The sequence below is a fragment of the Balaenoptera musculus genome, chromosome 3 (assembly GCF_009873245.2).
Source record: "Balaenoptera musculus isolate JJ_BM4_2016_0621 chromosome 3, mBalMus1.pri.v3, whole genome shotgun sequence".
NCBI classification, from domain to species: Eukaryota; Metazoa; Chordata; class Mammalia; order Artiodactyla; family Balaenopteridae; genus Balaenoptera; species Balaenoptera musculus.
In genome coordinates, this window is record NC_045787.1 from 32,809,797 (window position 1) to 32,831,231 (window position 21,435).

The 21,435-nt window shown below is 41.0% G+C and overlaps 1 protein-coding gene across 1 annotated transcript in view; it reads left to right on the forward strand.

The window, feature by feature from the left end:
- The window catches only part of C7 (complement C7), a 53,026-nt gene extending 35,621 nt beyond the window's left edge, over nt 1-17,405 (forward strand). The window contains exons 13-18 of the mRNA XM_036847247.1: nt 1,092-1,179; nt 3,370-3,502; nt 6,998-7,189; nt 11,753-11,843; nt 14,516-14,700; nt 16,180-17,405. Coding sequence (XP_036703142.1) covers nt 1,092-1,179; nt 3,370-3,502; nt 6,998-7,189; nt 11,753-11,843; nt 14,516-14,700; nt 16,180-16,361 — 871 coding nt within the window. The 3' untranslated portion in view covers nt 16,362-17,405. The remainder of the gene's footprint in view (nt 1-1,091; nt 1,180-3,369; nt 3,503-6,997; nt 7,190-11,752; nt 11,844-14,515; nt 14,701-16,179) is intronic.
- Nucleotides 17,406-21,435: the final 4,030 nt, after the last annotated feature.

Genomic DNA, 21,435 nt, shown 5'->3' on the forward strand with positions numbered 1-21,435 from the left:
AGAGAGTTCCCTTTCCTCCACACCCTCTCCAGCATTTATTGTTTGTAGATTTTTTGATGATGGCCATTCTGACCGGTGTGAGATGATATCTCATTGTAGTTTTGATTTGCATTTCTCTAATGATTAATGATGTTGAGCATTCTTTCATGTGTCTGTAGGCCATCTGTATATCTTCTTTGGAGAAATGTCTATTTAGGTCTTCTGCCCATTTTTGGATTGGGGGTCCCTTTAATCTTGCCTCAGGTGGTTACTTGGATGCTCCTCCCTTGATTAGCAACTGTTCAAATCTGCCCTTTGGAACTCAGGGAAGGTCATGGAGGCTGGAGTCTTGCCTACAAGAAATGGGGAACAAAAAAAGGCCTCTGTGCCTTGGAGCCCCACAGGGCCCTGCTTGGTTTCAGTTACTGTGAGCTCCCCTAGAGATTGCCTTGTGAGAGGTAGAAATAGCATGATTTTAGGAGCTTAACTAACTAGACATGAATCCAGCCCTGGTATTTTTTACTCTATAACCTTGGACAAGTTATTCAAACTTGCTGAGCCTTTCTCCACATATCTCATGGGGTTACTGTGAGTGTGAATTGAGCTGAGGCACATTTGTCGAACATCTGCCAAGGTGCTTAGCACATAGTAAGCACTCAGTCAAAAACAGTTATTATTTTGTGTTACCTCTCTCGCAGGATCACGAACTTGAATTACCTTATTTTCAATACAGAATGAATTGTGTGTTAAAGGTATTTAAGAACCAAATAGCAGGAGAAAAAGTGGGTGTGGGACAGATGACCTCTAGGAATCACATAAAGCATATGTGTTGTCCAATGGCTTTATTTCTTTTTCTTTTCTTTGTTTTCTATACTACTGATCTGGTAGTTATCTTTTGGAAGCTTGAGTTGATATTTGTGTTTTCTATCATGGGATGGGATCAGATATTTTATTCTGAGAATGACAAAAACATCACATCACATCACAGTGTCCACTACTCACTTGATGGAGTCCCTTCAGATGCAAATGAAAAATTCACTGTGCTGTAAAATATTTATTAAACTGTGGAAAATCCATCATGTTAATTATGTTTTGTTTCCTTTTCCTTTCAGATTGCTTGAACCACATTGTTTTCCTTTGTCTTTGGTTCCAACAGAATTCTGTCCATCACCTCCTGCCTTGAAAGACGGATATGTTCAAGTTGGTTATAAAAGATACTTTTTTCCTTTACATACACTGTTCGTTCCAAGTTCTAGCTCTCTACTGATGTCATAATCTATTTCCTCCTTCCATGATGAAACAGTGCTAAAAACATTTTATGTGTGCGTTTTAGTTTAGCAGTGAGGGTTTTAGTTTGTGAGTTTTCTTCTTTGGCCCAAGGTGGTTAGAATTCTTCAGGAGGTAATATATCTCCTGCGGTAAAGGAAATCAATATCGCCACGCAATGAATTAGAAATGTAATCATGCCAGAGGGTTGCTAAACATTTCCATTCTGAACACGAAAGTAGGAATCTATAAGCAAGTTTTTCAGCATAGAGAACTTACCCTGTTCTTTTCACTGCAAGGAGTCTTTTTAAATTTTTCATAAATACAAGGGTTGGGGTAAAGCATTAGGTTTATTCCAGGGGCCAGTAAGACATTTAGCCAGTGTCTGGTGAGATATGGGTCATTGTATTATACTTTGAGCAATTTTCTTGTTCAGGAAGGAACACAAGTCATCTGCCATTTGTCATTCTGGGAAATTAATATGGCTTTGGGGCCATATTAATTCGTGTGCTCTTCTCACTCCTTCTTATGATGAGGCTTTACCTCCAAACACCAGGAAGTATCTCTTCATGGTACATAGGAGCTATAGTTCATCAGGATTTTCTCAGTGCCACCTGCCTTGGTTTCTGGGTGAAGAATTTGTCTCTCAAATGCCAGGCCCTTGAACATATACTCACTGAGTGTTTGCTGAAATTTCCCCGAATGTAGGTACTGTTAGGAGATGTGTGTGTGTGTGTATGGAGAGAGAAAGTGAACCTAGAATCTCTAACACTCATATTGTCCCACCACAATCCATGAAGTTCCTGAAGGAAACATGCTTATAGAATGAGGCCAGGCAGACTCATATACTTCAGCAAACCACGAAGCTGCTGTCTTCAACTGTAGTGCATGTGGTGTCCTGTAAGGAGCTGGGGGTTCCAAACACTGTCCTGTGGACTGGCTACATCATAGGCACCCAGGAAAATTAACAATAGATTGCTGCTTGCCCCTTGTTCTCCATTTTTTTTGGTTTTTTTTTCTCATTTTGTAAGTTTAGTGTAGAGCCTGAGAGTTTTTTTTTTTTTAATTGTTACTAATGGTTTTGACAGAGACGGCCAGGTTTAGACACTTTTGAGTTAGACCTTCTCATATAGAAGTCCCTTCTGCAAGGCAGAGGAAGGCCTAGGGGCTAGAACCAAGGCAGATCAAATATCTTTCCCCATTTTCTTCAAATCACAATGCCAATCTGGGTGCTCTTTTTCCTACCAACTCTCATGATGGAGCCAGACTGGGCCAGGAGGAACAGGACTGTCTGTGAGAAGAAGGCGCCACAGAATTTTGTTCTATTGCCTGCAGCAGAGCTGGTCCAGCTCCACGCCCTCTCCCAGGCCAGTTTTCTTCCCCATCTTCTTGAGTAGCCGAGAACTAGATGGATAAGGAAAGGAACCAAGAGAGACACCAAACAAGAATGATGACTCCCTCTAGGCTCAGACTTCAGATTCTTCCTTGCTTCACAGTGAAATCTCACCTCCTGGCATTATGGGCTAATGGCATGTCCTTGAATCTGACCCAGCCTCAGCATCACTTCCCTTACAGGATGGGGCTGGGGAGGGTAGTGGGTGACGATCAACATCATGCTTCCCCTGAAAGTCATCCGTGGGAACCTCAAACTTCCGTGAACATGTTGATAGGACATTTGAACATTTCTGCCTGTTCATAATGACATTTGTTGGGCAGTATTGCCAACGGACAGCCCATAACACCTCACTAAGAAGAGTTGACTGACAAGGACATTTCCAAAATCCGATACTTTCCTGAAAGTGTAATAGATGTTATTTGAGCAGTGTCCACTAAAGTAATTTTAGTAAAATGTTTAGTACAATGCTTGGTTTTGGGGAGCTGCCAATAAATTATAGTACAGTGGCATTAATAGCTTTATTTCAATTAATGGTGGTACCAGTGTTGTTGGCTAGGACTCTACAGGAAAAAATAATTTTACAGACAATTTTCAAAATGAATTATTTGAATGTAGGCTGCCTGACGATTAAAGAAGTCATGATTTATAGGCTGAATATATCTAAAGAAACATTTTGTTAAATGCAAAAGAGATACATTCTTCCTTTCTCCATTTTTATTTCTGTTTAGGATGAAGGTGCCATGTTTCCTGTTGGGAAAAACATAGTGTATACTTGCCATGAAGGATACTCTCTTGTTGGAGACCCTGTTGCCAGATGTGGAGAAAATTTACAGTGGCTTGTTGGGAAAATGCATTGTCAGAGTGAGTGGCCTTGATTATAGTATATAATTTAAGATGAAAGAATAGTGTGGAAAGGAATAAATCAGGATAAATAACAGCTTACCATATGCCCATGTCTTGATCTCCTTTTCCTGAAAGGCTTATATGATCCTGTCCAAATTTCAGGAATATCTTGAAAAACCCCTCAGCTTTCTCTAGTTGCTACTGCTCCTGTTAGGTGAGGCACATTTTATTGCAATTTTAAAGTTTCTGGTGCAAATTAGAATAGGTCAGGGAGCTCAGTTCTGGTTAAGACCATCAGGACATTCTTTAGAGTTTAATTACCAGGGATTTACCACAGTCGACTTCCTTAAATGCTTTTGATCCTATTTTGTTTAGATGTAGGCATCTGAGTAAGTGCTTCTGCATGTTGTATCACCCTAACGCTATTTTCTGGTTTCTATCTCAGCTGTACTACAATATAAGATTCTTCAGCAGATGGATAGACAGAGCTACAGGGATGTATTTGTCCTATATCAGTTGGTCTAGGCTATGTGAGGAAAGTCCTAGTGCACACAGGCACATTTTATTCTCTTGAGTACATACATATTAGTAAAAGTTCTGAGCTGTCAGGTATACATACATTTAGAGTTGGTAGCTGCTACCAGTCTTCCAAGTGGTTGTACCAGTTTACATCCCGGACAGAATCTGAGACGTCAAGATTGCTCTGTATCCTCACCTACACTTGATATTGTCTATCTTAAATTTTTTTTTTTTAAGCTATACTGGTGAGTGTGTAGCAATATCTTATTTTTTAATTTGTATTTTTAAATTTGTATTTCTTCTGATGACTAATGATGTTAAGCCTGTTTTCATATATTTATTGGGTATTTGGATACTTTTTTTGGTGAAGTGGCTGTCTAATCTTTTGGGCATTTTTTCTGTTGGTTTGGTAGTCTTTTTCTTACTGATTTGTAAGGTCTCCTCTTGTTCTCTCTGTTTCTGTCTGTCTTTCTGTCTCTCTGCCCTAGAGTCCTTGGGAAGAAATAAACTATCAATATTGCTGAAATAGAATATAAATATTCCCTAGCTAAGAGTATTAAAGCCAAAATTTAGATCTTTTAAAAGATTAATAAGATACTTCTGCTTGAAGAGCTTCTTTTTCTTTATTGTGTATCTACTGGTGAAAAGTTGTCCCAGTATTTGTTCATCTAAAACGTTTTTATTTTATCTTTACTTTTGAAGGATAGTTTTACTGGATAAGGAATTCTAAGTTAGCAGTTATTTTCTTTAAACCCTTTAAAGATTTTATTACATTGCCTTCTGACTTCATTGTTTTTTAGTGAGAAGTCAACTTTCAAGTTTATTGTTTCTCCTTTGGAAATCATATTTTTTTGGTCTGGTTGCTTTTAAGATTTTTTTTTTTTTTTCTTTTCCAGAAGCAACTCTACTCTGATGTGCCTAGGTGTGATTTTCTTTGTCTTTGTCCTGGTTGATCTTCAAAGCACTCTTGAACCTATGCTTTAATGTCTTTTGTCAGTTTTAGAAAATTCTTCACCTTTGTCCTCAAATATTGCTCTGTCTCATTCTTGCTCATGTCTCCTCATGAGACACAAATTATACATTTTTTAGAATGTATATACATATACATACGTGTGTGTGTGTATATATATATATATATATATATATATATATATATATCTTTGTTTTGTTTTGGTTTTTTTTGCCTTGGCCTGTGTCTTGCAGGATCTTAGTTCCCCAACCAGGGATCGAAGCCACGTCCAAGACAGTGAAAGTGCCAAGTCCTAACCACTGGATCGCCAGGGAATTCCCTACATTTTTTTGTTTGACATCAATTTTTCTCTCTCTGTTTCATTTTAGATATTTTCTATTGATCTATATTCCAGTTTATTAATTCTCTGTACAGTTGTGACAATCTGCTTTCAAGAACTCTACTGAGTTCTTAATTTCATTTTCCAATTCTAGATATTCCATTTGTCTACTTTTCTATACTTTCTAATTCTCTGTTGATATTCTCCATCTTCTAATTTCATTTTTCCAACATATTAATCATAGTTATTTCATGGTCCATGTCTGTTAACCCCATCATCTGGATCTGCTGTAGATGTTTCTATTGTGTTTTTGAATGTTGGATTAGTTTTGGTTGAATGCCAGATTTATATGTAAAAAAAATACATATGGATGATGTTATCTTCCTCTGGAAAAGATTTAGGTTTGTTCCTGGCAAGAACAAGGCTTGTTTATGTCTGGTTTACCTTTATCTCAGGTTGTATCCATTAAGGGATCATAAGGGAAAGTATGGGTTTTCTACTGAGGCTCCTCCTTTGTAACAGGACTGGACTCTAATTTTTGGTCTCCTAGCCCTGTGAGACTGCTAAAAACTCCATGCAGCTATTCAGCCTCTGAGCTGCAGCTTTCTCCTTAGTTTAGCAGCCCTTCAGCACATTAAAAGAAAAATGTTTTTTTTCAAATTTACAAATAACCTCAAGGGCAAAAGCATTACCAAACGTTGTAATCACTACTTTAGACTTCCCTTTTTCTAGAGTCTTGGGCTTTCAAATTTCCATGGCTCTGAATGTTGTCTGATGCTCTCAGAAATACTTTTTCTTTTAACTTTGTACAGCCTTTCTATATGTCTTAGTGGGAGCATTAGTGTGAAACCAGCAAATGTGTCATGGCCAGAAATAAACAAACCTGATGCTAAATTATTAGCTTTTTGAAGGCAGATTATGTGACTAGTGTTTTGTGTCCCTAGTAGCACACAACATATTTGGCAAAATATAGACACTCAGTGAATGCTGATTTTGAATGAATGAATGGGTTTTCTGATTAAAATGGTGCAAAAATAAAGCAGTACTTTGTAGAATATTGTCCAAAGTCCACTAGAGAGATTGGCAAGATTTTTTTTTTTTAATCATGAATTCTGACTCGCTTTCCATGACTATGCATGTTTCTCATTTTTCTCCTTGTTGTTTTTTCAAGTAGAAGATTTGAGCTAATGAATGTAATGGAATAAGAAAAGATAGAACTGGGAAACCAAAAATGATTTAACACTTTTATGGTTGCAAGGTTAAAGGTGGTTCTTTAAAGATTTCAGATAGCAAAATATCTAATTGGGTATATGCTAATGATATGCAAATGAACACAACTCTTGGGAAAATTCTAGTGGGGCTTCACCAGACAAGAAGTAGCAGCTGTAAAAAGTCTGGTTTTAACAGCAGGCTGGACTTCAGGACTCCAAAAGGCTTATTCATTTTAAGTTGTCACATGGCTTTGAGGGCAGGGGTGAGAGAGTGGGAACTGTTTTGGCCTTCAGTCATTCATGTCATTAACATGCCAGGCATGTTGGGATATGTCTTTCAGGGCATCCTAAGAGTGAACTCACCTCTTCCTCCTTGTCCTCTAATTAGAAAAAGCAGAACAAGTGTATCAGCACCATTCGAGGCTGTCACTTTTTTTTTAAAAGATGGTTTAGGAAAGCAGTGACCCTTGTATTCTTCTCTCTTTTCTCTTTAGAAATTGCCTGCGTTCTGCCTGCACTGATGGAGGGCATACAGAGTCATCCCCACAAACCTTTCTACACCGTTGGTGAGAAGGTGACCTTTTCCTGTTCAGGTGGCAGGTCCTTAGAAGGTCCTTCGACATTTCTCTGTGGATCCAGCCTTAAGTGGAGCCCTGAGATGAAGAATGTCCAGTGTGTGCAAAAAGGTGAGTGGCTCTTGGGTCTGTCCAAGGACACGTACACTCAGGGAATGAGAGTCCTTGCGGCAGTTCCTCAAGGCACTGAACCTCCATAACGGAGTCATTCCCTCCATGCCTACCCTGCTACAAGAAGGAGGTCAGTTCATAGAGTGGGTAACAGACTTTTTTGCACATGGCACAGATAGACTCACAGAATTCAAGGAAAGGCAAGAATTGCCCTGGGGATTCTGAAATTTTAACTTAAATCCTTCATATCAAAGATTAGCTTTATATTTATTTGTTAAGGTGCCAAGAAAATAAAGAATTTCTAAAAGCTGATTTCTGGTTTCCTCCTGATTTTTAAAAATGTACTTTTATGAAGTACAGAGTTGAGATCATAATTTATATAAAATTCTGTATGTTTCATTTTTGGGCTCTTAGAGTTCATTAGTGCTATTGAAATTGAAAATTTAAAAGCGCTTACATATAACCCTGCAAAGCAGAGTTATTGAAGGAAAAGTATTGTGGTTTGTGAAGTTGTTCTTAATAGTAGAAATCCAAATATCCAGTATTTTGAACACATGGCAAATTAAAATAGTTTTTTGAAAAAAATTTTTATTGGAGTATAGTTGGTTTACAATGTTGTGTTAGTTTCGGGTGTACAGCAAAGTGAATCAGTTATACATATACATATATCCACTCTTTTTTGGATTCTTTTCCCATATAAGCCATTACAGAGTATTAAGTAGAATTCCCGGTGCTGTACAGTAGGTCCTTATTAGTTATCTATTTTATACATAGTAGTGTGTATATGTCAATCCCAATCTCCCAATTTATCCCTCTCCCCCCTTTCCCCCGATAACCATAAGTTAGTTTTCTACATCTGTGACTCTATTTCTGTTTTGTAAATAAGTCCATTGGTATCAAATGGTCTTTTAAGAAGCTAAGGCAGGAAGAGATTTAGAAAGCCAAACTATTTCTTTTAGAGATACTTAAAATGGGATAGATTTATTTTCAAAATAACCTCCTCTTTCTTCTTTGTGTACATTTTTAAAAAAATTTTATTTATTTATTTATTTTTGTCTGTGTTGGGTCTTCGTTTCTGTGCGAGGGCTTTCTCTAGTTGCGGCGAGCGGGGGCGACTCTTCATCGCGGTGCGCGGGCCTCTCACTATCGCGGCCTCTCTTGTTGCGGAGCACAGGCTCCAGACGCGCAGGCTCAGTAATTGTGGCTCACGGGCCCAGTTGCTCGGCGGCATGTGGGATCTTCCCAGACCAGGACTCGAACCCGTGTCCCCTGCATTGGCAGGCAGATTCTCAACCACTGCGCCACCAGGGAAGCCCTACATTTTTTTTTAAGAAATGGAAAATATTATGTTTGTAACAATTAAAAACAAGAAAGAAGAAAATCGCACTTGCATTCTATTTTATATGATATTCTTATTTGTTGAGTATATAATTTTTAATTCAATGCTGAAATTTATCTTCTATGGTGAAGATGAAGGAGTTGATTCCATGAGTAGTAATATTAGGTGAATTCGATCTTCACAGCTGAAAAGAGAGCAGGCTGTGACTGATGGAGCACTCTGTGACTGATTGTGTTAAACAGATCACAGAGGACAGAATGGGAGGGCTGCGTGTCCAGTGGAGTGGCTGCCCTGCCTGTTCTCACGTGCTCTGTAGCTGTCACAGAAGAGACGGCTGCTTTGTTTTCTACATGCACTGAAGTAAAGCTATGAGTTTATTTGGGATAAAGTAATGGACCTGTACCAATAATGCTAAAATTAAGGAGAACAATGTACAGTTGATGAGGTTGCTCTTTTCTTCCAAATGAGATTATATACTTTATATACTTGTTTTTTTCTGAAATGTCTTTTTCAGTCACTTTATAACACATTTGGTATGAATTTTCTCCCACTCAGTAGCAAATCCTATTAAGGTTTTAATTAAGGATGTTTTTCGGAAGACTTAGATAACAATAATAACTACCCTTAAAATAAGCCTATAACAAACCAAAAGTTCCAGGTTTGTCAGCCTCCAGAGTTTTAAAATACCTGATGTACAAGTATTTAGTCTTTTTTATATTGTGGTAAAATATACACAACATACAATTTACCATTTTAACCATTTAAAAATGTGCAATTCAGTAGCATTAAGTACATTCCCATTATTGTTCAACCATCACTGTCATCCGTCTCCAGAGCTTTTCCATCTTCCCAAACTGAAACTCTGTATCCGTTAAACACTAGCCCGTTATTTATCCGCACCTGCATCAGTACTTAGTCTTGATGTGAAGATATTTGATTTTAAAATAGTAAACGTATATACTGTAGGTGGGTCCTAAGAGTGTGTTTACTTGGTTAGTCAAGCCATGAAGATAACAAAGCTATATTCTTTTTAAATGCAAAAGTCTTTGGTCTAGGTAATTCTACAAGCGATTTTCTGCAAAGAAATTATAATAACTTTTAGAAAATATTTAAAATTTGAAATTCTATCCTTATGAACGGTTAGCAAATAAACTGCTAATAATAATGCAGAACTAATGTACATGACTTAATCACTGAACTTCAGTTTTGGTCCATTTAGATCAGACTTTCCCAACCCCAGCACTACTGGAATTTGGGGCCTGATAATTCTTTGTTGTGGGAGCCTGTCCTGTGCCTTATCAGATGTTTGGCAGAATCCCTGGTCTCTGCTCACTAGATGCCAGTAGCGTCTCACAGGGGTGACAACCAAAAATGTCTGTTGACATTGCCAAATGTCCCCTGGGGAGCAAACATTTGCCCCTGGTTGAGAAGCATTGATCTAGATAATACCATTAAAATATTTTATTTTGGAGTTACTTAGGATTTCAGAAAATTTGCAAGTATAGTTTCCATATACCCTTTACCCATCTTCACATAATATTAACACATTACATACCTTGACACAATTTAGTTGGTCAAAACCAAGACATTAATATTAAACAGGACCATACTATTGACTACCCTACAGACTCTATTCATACATCACCAGTTTTTCCACCGATATCCTTTTCATGGTCTAGGATCCAATTCAGGATACTACGTTGCATTTCAAATTGGGCAATTGGGATTGACATGTATACACTGATGTGTATAAAATTGATGACTAATAAGAACCTGCTGTATAGGGCTTCCCTGGTGGCGCAGTGGTTGAGAATCTGCCTGCCAATGCAGGGGACGCGGGTTCGAGCCCTGATCTGGGAAGATCCCACATGCCGCGGAGCAACTGGGCCCGTGAGCCACAATTACTGAGCCTGCGCGTCTGGAGCCTGTGCTCGGCAACGAGAGGCCACGATAGTGAGAGGCATGCGCACCGCGATGAAGAGTGGCTCCCGCTTGCCACAACTAGAGAAAGCCCTCGCACAGAAACGAGGACCCAACACAGCCATACATACATACATACATACATGAAAAGAATGTAAGCAGACAAGAATAGCACTAAAAAAATATATATTAAAAAAAAAAAACCTGCTGTATAAAAAAAAAAGATAATACCATTTCAAAGAAAATGTTTAAAGAATAAGTACTTGCTAGAGACCTTGCTGGACACGGCAGGCATACTTCACCTTGCTACCATTTTTACAAGTTCATGCCTTCCTTGTTCATGAGATTTTCCTGTCATGTCTAAAGCTCTTATGTTTTCTGAAGTAAGGAAGTATTCCATAGTTTGTGCGCCCATAAAAACACATCCTTCAGGCAAATGACCTTTATAGATATATCCAGCAGGTAGCTAGTTTTATGATGCAAAAGTATATGCCACTGAATTCCATTGTAATGAAGCTGGCAGGAGGTGGAAATTGCAGGGTGGTATAGACTGTTCACGTTGTAGACAGGCATAGCCTAGGCCGTGGCAAATTATGCTCTTGTAAGTTGGACCAAAGTGTTTTCCTGTCAAAACTGGAATGATGATTGGCTTTCTATCAGTTTGTAGGAAACATAAAATAAAGGAAAGGATTTTATTAACGTAAGTACCTCCAGACATTTAGTCACTGTTGAGGGGAGACCACTTGGACATTTACATGTAAGATATTATTATAGTTGTCCTTGAGATACTGAGAGCTCTTCTTATATAGGTCAAGTGATGGTATGCTTTCTGTCTCATTATAGGCACAGTGGGCAAAATGCGTCCACATAACAAACAGTTTTTAAACCCCCATGTACTTGATGAAAGGGAACCTACTCTGTGGGCCTTCAATTCAGACAAACATGGACTTCAATCCTGGCTTGGGCAATTTGTTAACTAGCATGAATTTCCTAACTTTTCTGTCTCTTAGTTTCCTCATCTCTTAAACGGGCATTTATTAAGGGGATTAAATATCACAATGTATAAAAAGGGCAGGGCCAAGAGTAAATGCTCAAGAAATGGCGGCTATTATGACCAATGAAATTGGGTGGTCCTAGGAATGCTCTAGCTCTTGTAAAATGCTTTATAGCTTTATTTTTTACTGTACAAACTTGTTGCAGTTGAGACTATTACAGAGCCTGGTTCAACAATTAAAATAATACCTTGTTTGCTATAAAGAAGCTTTTCACCTAATGATGGCCTCTCCATTATCGTTTTCTTTTAGATGCCCCTTTGGCACCGGAAGTGCCTGAATGTCAGCGCTGGGAGAAACTGCAGAATTCAAGATGTGTTTGTAAAATGCCTTATGAATGTGGGTAAGCTCTGTCTTCTTCTCTGTTTTATTTTATTTAAAATAGATGGGATGATTTCTTAATGCCATTTGAAGCAACATGGATGGACCTAGAGATTGTCATACTAACTGAAGTAAGTCAGACAGAGAAAGACAAATATCGTATGATATCACTCATATGCGGAATCTAAAAAAAAAATTGGTACAAATGAACTTATTTACAAAATAGAAACAGACTCACGGACTTAGAGAACGAACTTATGGTTACCGGGGGGAAAGGGTGCAGAGGAAGGATAGTTAGGGAGTTTGGGATTGACATGTACACACTGCTGTATTTAAAATAGGTAACCAACATGGACCTTCTGTATAGCACAGGGAACTCTGCTCAGTATTATTTAACAACCTAAATGGGAAAAGAATTTGAAAAAGAATAGATACATGTATATGTATAACTGAATCAGTTTGCTGTACACCTGAAACTAACACAACATTGTTAATAAACTATACTCCAATATAAAATAAAAAGTTAAAAAATAATAATTAAGTTAAAAAAAATAGATGGGATGATTTCTTAGATGCTAGTCTCTGTTAGCTCAGAGGTGTTACTTACCACGGGTTAAGGGTCTTTGCATTTCAATCCAGCCCATTTGCTGCTTGTTATTTGCCTGGGTCACCAGGGCTGACCATTGGTGACGTTAGGCAGTGTTCTAATCTGGCTGGTGAGAAAGGCTGAAGGACTGCTTGAGATTGCTTGTTCTCTACATAAAATGGGGCAAAATGACAAAACCATCACTTGAGGATTTAGAGCTTGAGGAGATTAGGGCTGAAATTCCCATGAGACATAAACTCTTAAAGATACCAAGAGAAACAAAAGCAGCTGCTTTTCTGATTCTTGAAATATGTTTATTTCTAGATTTGCATTCTAAGAACACTTGAAATCACTCCACTGTAGAAAGATATCTGAAGTAATTACTGTATGTTGGATACAGATGGCATGATTAAATTGGGACAAGAGGAGGTTTACTGGTGGTACTATTTACAGAAATGTGGGCAGAGTAAAGAAAACTGCAAGCCACAGGGCAGTACTCCTGGGCTGGTAGCAGTTCGGGTTTATAGTATCTCCATGCCCAAGCCAGAAGGTGTGAGAGAGGAGCACTTAGGAAAACCTGTTGACAGAGGGCTAGTTGAGGAGGAGTTGAGTCCCTCATTTGGGGACCTCAGAGATCCCCAGCAGTGAGCCAGGGGAATAAAACCCCCCATTGTACCCTCTTCTCTCCCTCCAGTCTCTTGCCAGACTCCCCCATTGATCAAACACCCCTGAAGCTAGAGGACAAGGAAGTCTATTGATGTGGTCCATACGTGTCAGCCTCCCAGGCAGGGTGGAGAAGAGTGGAGGGTGGATCGGGAGAGGCAAATGGAAGATATCCAGTCCCCAGGACTTACTGGCCATCTTTAAGGTTAAGAATCAAAACACAAATTATTAGCCAATTACTTGGCTTTCAATTACTATGGTCACCAAAACACATCTCCTTGAACACCTACATTGGGTAATGATGACTATGGTGATATCTTATAAGAAGTAACTTCTCATGTGAAGGAGAACATAAAACTGAATAGCATAAATGGAGATGGTCAGCCCAGAATCTTCTGACTGTGCTGTTATTCTCTATTAATCATTGTTTACTTTGACTCACTTTCATCCTCTTTCCAACTTCTCTGATTCATTGAGTTTATCTGCAACCTGTTTATAAATACGGTAAGAGTTTTAATATCAGATACTGATAACAATCAGATAGATGGCCTTGTAAGTTCTCTGCCCTTTAAGCTGTTCTGAGTACTTCTATTTAAAGTTTAAATAAACAGATAAAAAAGAGATACTAGGATTTGTTTCTGTTATGTAAATGTCCAAATAAATTTAACTCTTGGTCAGAGAAGTAAGCATTAGAGCTAAATATATATAAGTAAATATAGATTCTGTTTACTATTCAAAAATGCCTTGTTGTCTAGGGTTTCACTACAGTAATTGTTTCCTTACCCATCAGCATTCAGAAACGTGGTTGTTTTTATTAGTGACATTTCAAATAGTTAGCACTATTTTAACACCAATGCATACGAAAAAAAAGTAACCCATTTTATGGAGATATTTCTAAACTATTTTGTAAATGTAGATACTCTAAAAATAGCATTGAAAAATAGAGTTCATTTTCCCTTGAGGATTCAGTCATCAGCTATGGATAATGCTATAATATGGACCTGAACTCTCAGGGCTGCTGGCCTGGGAGGAGGTGCTTTCTTCTGCAGTCAGTGGTCCCATTTGACTACCATTCCTCTGAGTGTTTTGATCTTTGCTAATTTTCTGTCTCCTTCTTTGTCGTCAGTCTACCAGCTGTGGCTAGCAGACAGACGTTGCCTTCTCTTCTAATTTGCTGTATCTGATCTGTTCTAGATGAAACTACATTGACACTAGATATCTAAGCTTGTAAAATTTGTGAGTAAATAAAGAACAAAATATGTTCATTTTGAAGATTGGAGGGGGTTGGCCCTAGTAATGGGGGGCGTTTGCATTTCTGTTCCATCTTTTTGCTGTAGGTGACAACATCTGAGGCACTGAACCCAGAGCCTCACCTTTCACTTCTCATTCTCAGCTTTGAAGAAAGAAAATCTTGTAAATAAAGTAATTTAAAAAATTTGTTTCAGATCCTCCTTGGATGTATGTGCTCGAGATGAGAGAAGCAAAAGGATACTGCCTCTGACAGTTTGCAAGATGCATGTTCTCCAATGTCAGGGTAGAAATTACACTGTTGCTGGTAGGGAGAGCTGTACTCTACCTGCCTCAGCTGAGAAAGCTTGCGGTGTGTGTCCACTATGGGGAAAATGTGATGGTAAGGGGCATTTCATATTTGTAACTATAAAAATGCTAAAGTAATAGGAGTGAAGTTTTCAAACATGTAGTTTTCTAGTTTAGCAGCAGATCAAAGCACATCCCTGAGGGTGTCAAAGACCCCGACTGGTCTGAGCATGCACTATCCTCCCCCACTGCCTTCCCCGGGGAGGGGGTGGATCAAGAACTCTCCCTGATGGTCTGAATGTCCTCCCAAACATCACGTTCCACCTTCACGATCTTTGCTCTGTCCTTGTATTATCCATACTATGTACTCATTGAGAAAGAAACAGACTCCCATAAAAATAACAATTTTTAAAAGAAGAAACTTTATATCACATCTTTAATAGGAAATGTCCCTTGCCTTAAATATTAGGTAACCATGAAAATACATACAGTGAAACAAAACAAGGTAGGAGATTCCAGCCAGATGCTGCTCAAAGCTTGGAGGATGATGCTTCCTGGTGATAAAGGGTGTTTAGCAAGTGTCAGGGACGTGCTGAAAGCACACCCGTGCCAAGCTGACACTTCCTCCTAGAAGCAGTCAGAAGGATGTGAAGAGAATAGGAAAGGAGGTACTACATTCTCAGGCTGTGATTCCATACTTGCTGGTGCCGTGTCCAGGGAGCACTTAACAGTGATCTTGACAACCAGCACCGGCCAGTGCTCCTCCGCGGGGGGAAGAGTTGGGTCGCCAGAGCCAAGTCACCGTCCTCAGTTTCCCCATCTGTCAATTTGGGAGCCGGACTGTGCGATCTTGATCTGTAAGGTCTCTGCTAGCTCCTCAGGCCCTCCTTTTCCTGGCCGGTACCCGCTGGGCACCTTTCCCCTCACTCCCGTCCCATTTGCAGCAGAGACGATGACACATATAGCCGCGTCTGGGTCACTTTCGGCTTGGCAGTCACCACAGTGGTCTGGCAGACCTGGTTACCCTCCTTCTGGGGACGCCCGGCTGGTGCGTTCCAGCCTCGCACCTTCAGCGCACACACTGCTTTCCTCCCCGACTCGTTTCTGATGGGTCTTTACGGGACATGAGGCCTTTTGCATCCCATGCCCTCTCTCTCTCAAAGCAAGTTAATTCTTTTGTCTCCCTCTGTTTGAGCCTTGCCGCCCGGCTCTTTGCTGAGGTCTCTGCATTTGGTCTGGGCGTTGAGGGATCACACCGGGGGTTTGGGACCCCCCCCCCCCCCCCGTGCAGCACGTGGAGGAGAGAACCGCTCCGCGGGGGTCCCATCGATAGGAAGCCTGGCAGCAGCCTCAAAACCTGCTTATTCTGTCGGAGTGGAGCGAAATGCCTCCCTTGCCCAATCCTGCGGCTTTTCCTGGGGGTCCGGGAGAGGGGAGGGTAGTTGATTACATCACACGAGGCAGGAGCGTCTATAGCTCTCCAATCACCAAACATCACGACTTTGGACGTGATGCGCCTTGTCTTCCCCACGTCCACCATGGGCCACCAAGCCTCTCTCGCCTCTTTTTCCAGCCCAGAGCAGCAAATGTGTCTGCAGAGCCGCCTCGGAGTGCGAGGAAACAGGGTTCAGCGTCTGCGTGGAAGCGAATGGCAGGGAGCGGACGATGACAGAGTGTGAGGCCGGTGTCCTGAGATGCCGAGGACAGAGCATCTCCGTCACCAGCATCCGGCCCTGCGCCGCCGGAGCCCCATAGCTCCTGGCGCCGGTGGGCCTGCTCGCGATCCTGCAGCCGCGTGGCCGAGTTAGAACCTCTGCACGCCCGGCCCTGTAGACAGCTTCTCAGCACGCGGGCCCATTCTTTCTCCTTCCGCTCCGTGTCCACTTCTCGCAATCCCCAGGCCCTGCATAATTACACAACCCTTTGTTCTCCCAAACCTGAATCCAGATCCTCTTTTTCTTCTCTTTTTAAATGTCAGTCAGGCTGAAGGCTATTGATGAACCTTTGAAGGAGCTGTTATGTTCTTGGAAAAATTGCTGACTTCTCTGGACCTTGACTTCTTTTTAATCTGAAAATTAGAGGGTTGGACTAGAGAAATCTGAATGCTCTATGATTCTTTTAAGTATGATTAAAAGAACCGGCCAGAACACACTCTACAAATTGATTACAAAAACAGAAAGATTAGAGAGGCTGGCTTCGCTCAGTGAAACCGAGTACAAAGGGGACCTTGAGTGGAAAAAGGCAGATACAATTATTCCATCCCAGGCACCACACCTAGAGATCCCTAATCTTGTCAGGAGGTTGAATCACTGCTATCAGAGTGGAATCCATCACGTTATGGTCACAGGGGCACCTTCTACTTTCTTGTCTGAGAACAAGTATTTACAATTGAGGCTTCTCTCTGGAGCTTTTCTTGTGTTTTCCAGACACAAGACCTGCAATCTGTCCCTCTCCTCCCCTTTCCTTTTGCAGGAAGCATCATTCGTGCCTGAGCCGTTGAGTGATTGTGTATTTGGGAGAACAGCGCTCTCTAATGTGGACACACACCTAGTCTTTTCAGGGGGCTCTACAGGTAGATCCATGTGAGGCATTAGCCTGCTATTTAGTCCCTATTCATCTTTCATCAAAACAAAATAACAGCTGTAGGTGATGAAATGAGTGGGCTTCAATGGAATTTAAAATACGCTTTTATATACAAATAATATCTCTGTATTTTTCTGATACATTTCAATGAAACTTTAGTTTAAATGACAATGATTAAAAAACTCATTAAAGAGACTATACTTTGGAATTTTAAAATCTGTGTTATGTTTAATTTTAAAGACTTTCCATGAAGGATGGCTAATGTGCTCTTTTTTATATTTTTAAAATTTTCAAAATACTTTATTGAGGTATGATTGACATGTAAAGATCTGTACATGAGTTTGGGGATAAGTGTACATCTGTGAAACCATCACCACCATCCAGACCATAAACATATCCAACATCTCCCAAAGTTTCCTCCCACCCTCATTATTATTATTATTATGGTAAGAACACTTAACATAAGATCTTCCCTGCTAGAAAATTTTAGGTGTACATTATAGCATTGATAGCTACAGGCACTGTGCTATATAGTAGATCGCTAGAACTCATTTATCTTGCATAACTGAAACTTGATATCTTTTGACCATCACTTCCCCATTTTCCCCTGCCCCTAGCCCCTGGCAACCACCATTCTACTCTTTGCTCCATGAGTTTGACTGTTTTAGATACCTCCTAAAAGTGAGATTATACAGTATTTATCTTTTTGTATTTAGCTTATTTCATTCAGCATAATGTCCTCCAGGTCTATCCAAGGGATGAGTGAATAGTTGGTGGAGAAGGAGGGGACCAGTGAATGAGGTTGCAGAGAGTTGCTGTCTTGAAATACGAAATTTCATGCCTTTTTAAGTTTTCCGAGCATCCTTATACTTGACTTTTCCTCTAGTTGGACAGAGACCTTCACAATTGACTATGCGCGAATTAGGATCGTGGCAGCAGGGCTGCAAGAAGAAAGTAACTTTCAACATTAAGACTTCAAACACGTTTTGAAACTTCCAAAATAAGTTCTTGAACATCTGAAGAGAAGGCTTTGAGGAAAGCTGGGAGGACTGTTTATGCCATGAAAATTGACTGCAATGAGAGCAGAGGGAGTGTGAGAATGTCCCCATCTGCCCTTCCCTCTGCCTCAGACCAGGTGAGGGACACCTGGGCTGGGCTGGGATCTAGCCTTGGAAGAGAAGGCAGAAAGTGCTGAAGTTAAAGTCATCTGGACCTAGCAGGGGACAGAGGGAGAGGAGGGAATCAGCTGGTGCATTGACCAGTTTCAGGGAGCTACATGGGAGCCCAGTCACATCCTACTGGCCATCACTCAACATTTTCAGTGGACACTGTAAGTCACCTGGGCAGAGACGCTGCTTTGGAAGGTCTCCTAATTGCGTCGGAGTGTGCCTTATTGTGACACTCCACACATTTCCTAATACTTGACCAACAGGAGTGCTGCTTATCAATGCCCTGAGATTTAGTGAGCGCCATCCTCACTGCTCTGTATGGAACCTCCCTCCCAACAGCAACGGTCCAGGGTGCTTGTAAGTCCCTTGAAACAGAGGGAATATTCCTGGTATTCAGGTGGGGGTACGGTGGGGACGCGGAGTGGCAAGAGGAATATCTGACAAATGACTCCTGGAACTCTTGAGTTGCCTAGCAACAAGCCAGGTAACTGGCTCATCGGACTGAGAGCTCCCCCTCTCAGCTAGGCAGGTCATTGCTAATCTCAGCTTCATATGGGACTTGTGAGTCCCTCCTGTTGTGAAGTAGCCACTCAGAGCTGCAGGTGCTGAGCGGCTGGTTTACTCAACATTCCCTGAAACAGCTGCACATGAATTATTCATCACTTTTCCTTTTGGTTAAGATATGTGGATTCATCAATATGTTTGGACCGATCCCACAGTTTATCATTTGTTCTATATTTTTTTCTATACCTACCAACATTCCTTACACCCTTACACTCATTCCTTACACTCATTTCATACTCACACACATACTGACTCACCACAGGCGTTTGGATTATTTGTAAGATGAGCAGAATAGCTAGTGAAGGTGGTCATCATAAATTTGAAGATAAAGGAAGATGTTACAAACTTAGGGTGTTCAGGTGTATCTATGACTCTTTCTCTGAGGTAGGAGAGGAGGAGGAGACACAAGAGGAGAGAAGAGAAATGCAAAGAAGGGAGGGAGGGAAGGAGGGAGGGAAGGGAGGGAAAGATTGGAGCATCCTTAGTACAGGAGGGGCAGAATTGAGCCGCTGCATTAGTCCTGCTACCCACCAGTCCACTGAGACTTTTCCCCCTTGATTGACTAGTTAAAGTGTATTCAATACTTTCGCTAGAAATGGAATGACCCGTTCTCTTTAAGAACACTGAGCCAGAAAGCAACCGCAGTAGGAGGCAATTTCCGTTAATATCTGAGAAACCCGAGGTATATGCATGCTTTTCAATTACCTTGGTCTTTCAGGCAGTTCACACATTTGGGGACAAGAAAGCTGATGGCAATGATAGGAGTCCCTGCTGTGACCACCAAAGCACCTACAATTTGTCTTTTTATTTATTCCTGTCAGGCAAAGCTCCAGCTTTATCCTCAAAACATCAATCATGTTAAAAAATTTGCTTTTTTCAAACAAGGGTTAACAAGACTAGATGGGAAGACTGTCGTTTCAGAAGGGGTGGGCTGAAGGTGAAAAGGTGGGCTCAAGAAAGAACAATAAAATGTTCTTTTTGATTCACAGGCTGAGGACAATTTCCTGTGAAAGGACAAACATTAAGAACTACTCTGTTATCACTTATTTCCGTGCATCCCTATGAGAGGGGGCTGGTACTGAATCCCAGGGGAGGGGCCTCAAGTACATAACAGATCAATGATGTTCAAGACAGAGAAGCATTGATTGAAAGAATGAAGCAGATATGCTGCTGGATGAGGGCCTGTTATGCAATAATGAGCTGACCAAGTGGGCTGGGAACACAGACAGGTCAAAGGAATTTTCTGTAATAGTGAAGTGGAATTTTCTCATCAAAGGAAAGTTTTACCAGGCATCCTCAGGAGAAAGTGATTAACATGAAAGTCTCAGGATTGGTGTATTATTAGATCATATGCAACCCCAGTGTGTACCATGACAGTAGTTCATAAAGGGCCCCCACTGAACTCTAAGTCCAGAAACTCTTCTCTGCACAGACACTGAGCACCGGGGTGTTGAGGGGGGAATTGCTGAAGTCAGGTGTGGTGTAAACCTGGACAAGCTCTCTGATGGGATGATTGTGGCCCCATAGGATTAAATACTTTGGTAGGATGATGAGGAGATTTCCTAAGTGTCTGGAGTCTCTTAAAAATGCAATGATTGGCTGTTTCCCATGGACGTGGTACACAGATTCATTAAATGTGGGAGAAAGCCACCTTTGAGGAGATCTGGTCCCCAAGCCTCCTCTGGACTGGTGAGGGTAGGGACTTGACGATATGGTTCTGTGCCCGCTGTGACTCAGGACACTGGCTGTATATACTCAATAAAACGGCCATTTTCCAGTTATTATCCATTGTGACACAGCTGGTTTACTCCAGAAATGGCTCTTCTGCCTCCCAGGGGGGTGCTCATCCCGTTTCACTATAGTGCTGGCCCCTTTACTGTCCTGTGGACACATGGCTGTTATGTTTGGGTTGTGTCTTGCCAGGCAGGGGCAGGTTCATGTGCAGCGTGGGAGTGTTCTCTTGAGACACCCACACGGCAGGTATTCTGAAATACTAATCTTTTGTGCCATGGAAGTGTGGGCCTCTTAATTCTCTCCCTTTTTTCTTTTGAATACAGTTAGGAGATTTTGTCTCATGTCCCCTGTGGAAGATTGATGGAGGGTGAGGATGCCCGCTCTTGAGAACTGCAGTAGAGAATGAGGCAGAGGACTTAAGGGAGAAACAGAAATTCCTGAGATCCAAACGATATTGACAAGCAAGGCTAAGTTCTGGGAAAGTTGATCTTGGGATGCTGGCTTATTAAGAGATTGTTTTTCCTGCTTCTAACAGTGGGGGTGGCTGCAGCTGATGGTTCCCTGGAACGCAGACTGAGAATTCTAATCTGTGATCAACAGTCTTTCCCATGTTGGTGGGAGAGAGAACACGAATGTCTTAGTTCTGGCTGCTATAACAAAACACCACGGACTGGATGGCTTAAACAACATTTACTTCTCACAATCCTGGAGGCTGGGAAGTCCAAGATCAAGGTCCCAGTAAATTGGGTGTCTGGTGAGAGCCTTCCTCCCGGTTTGCA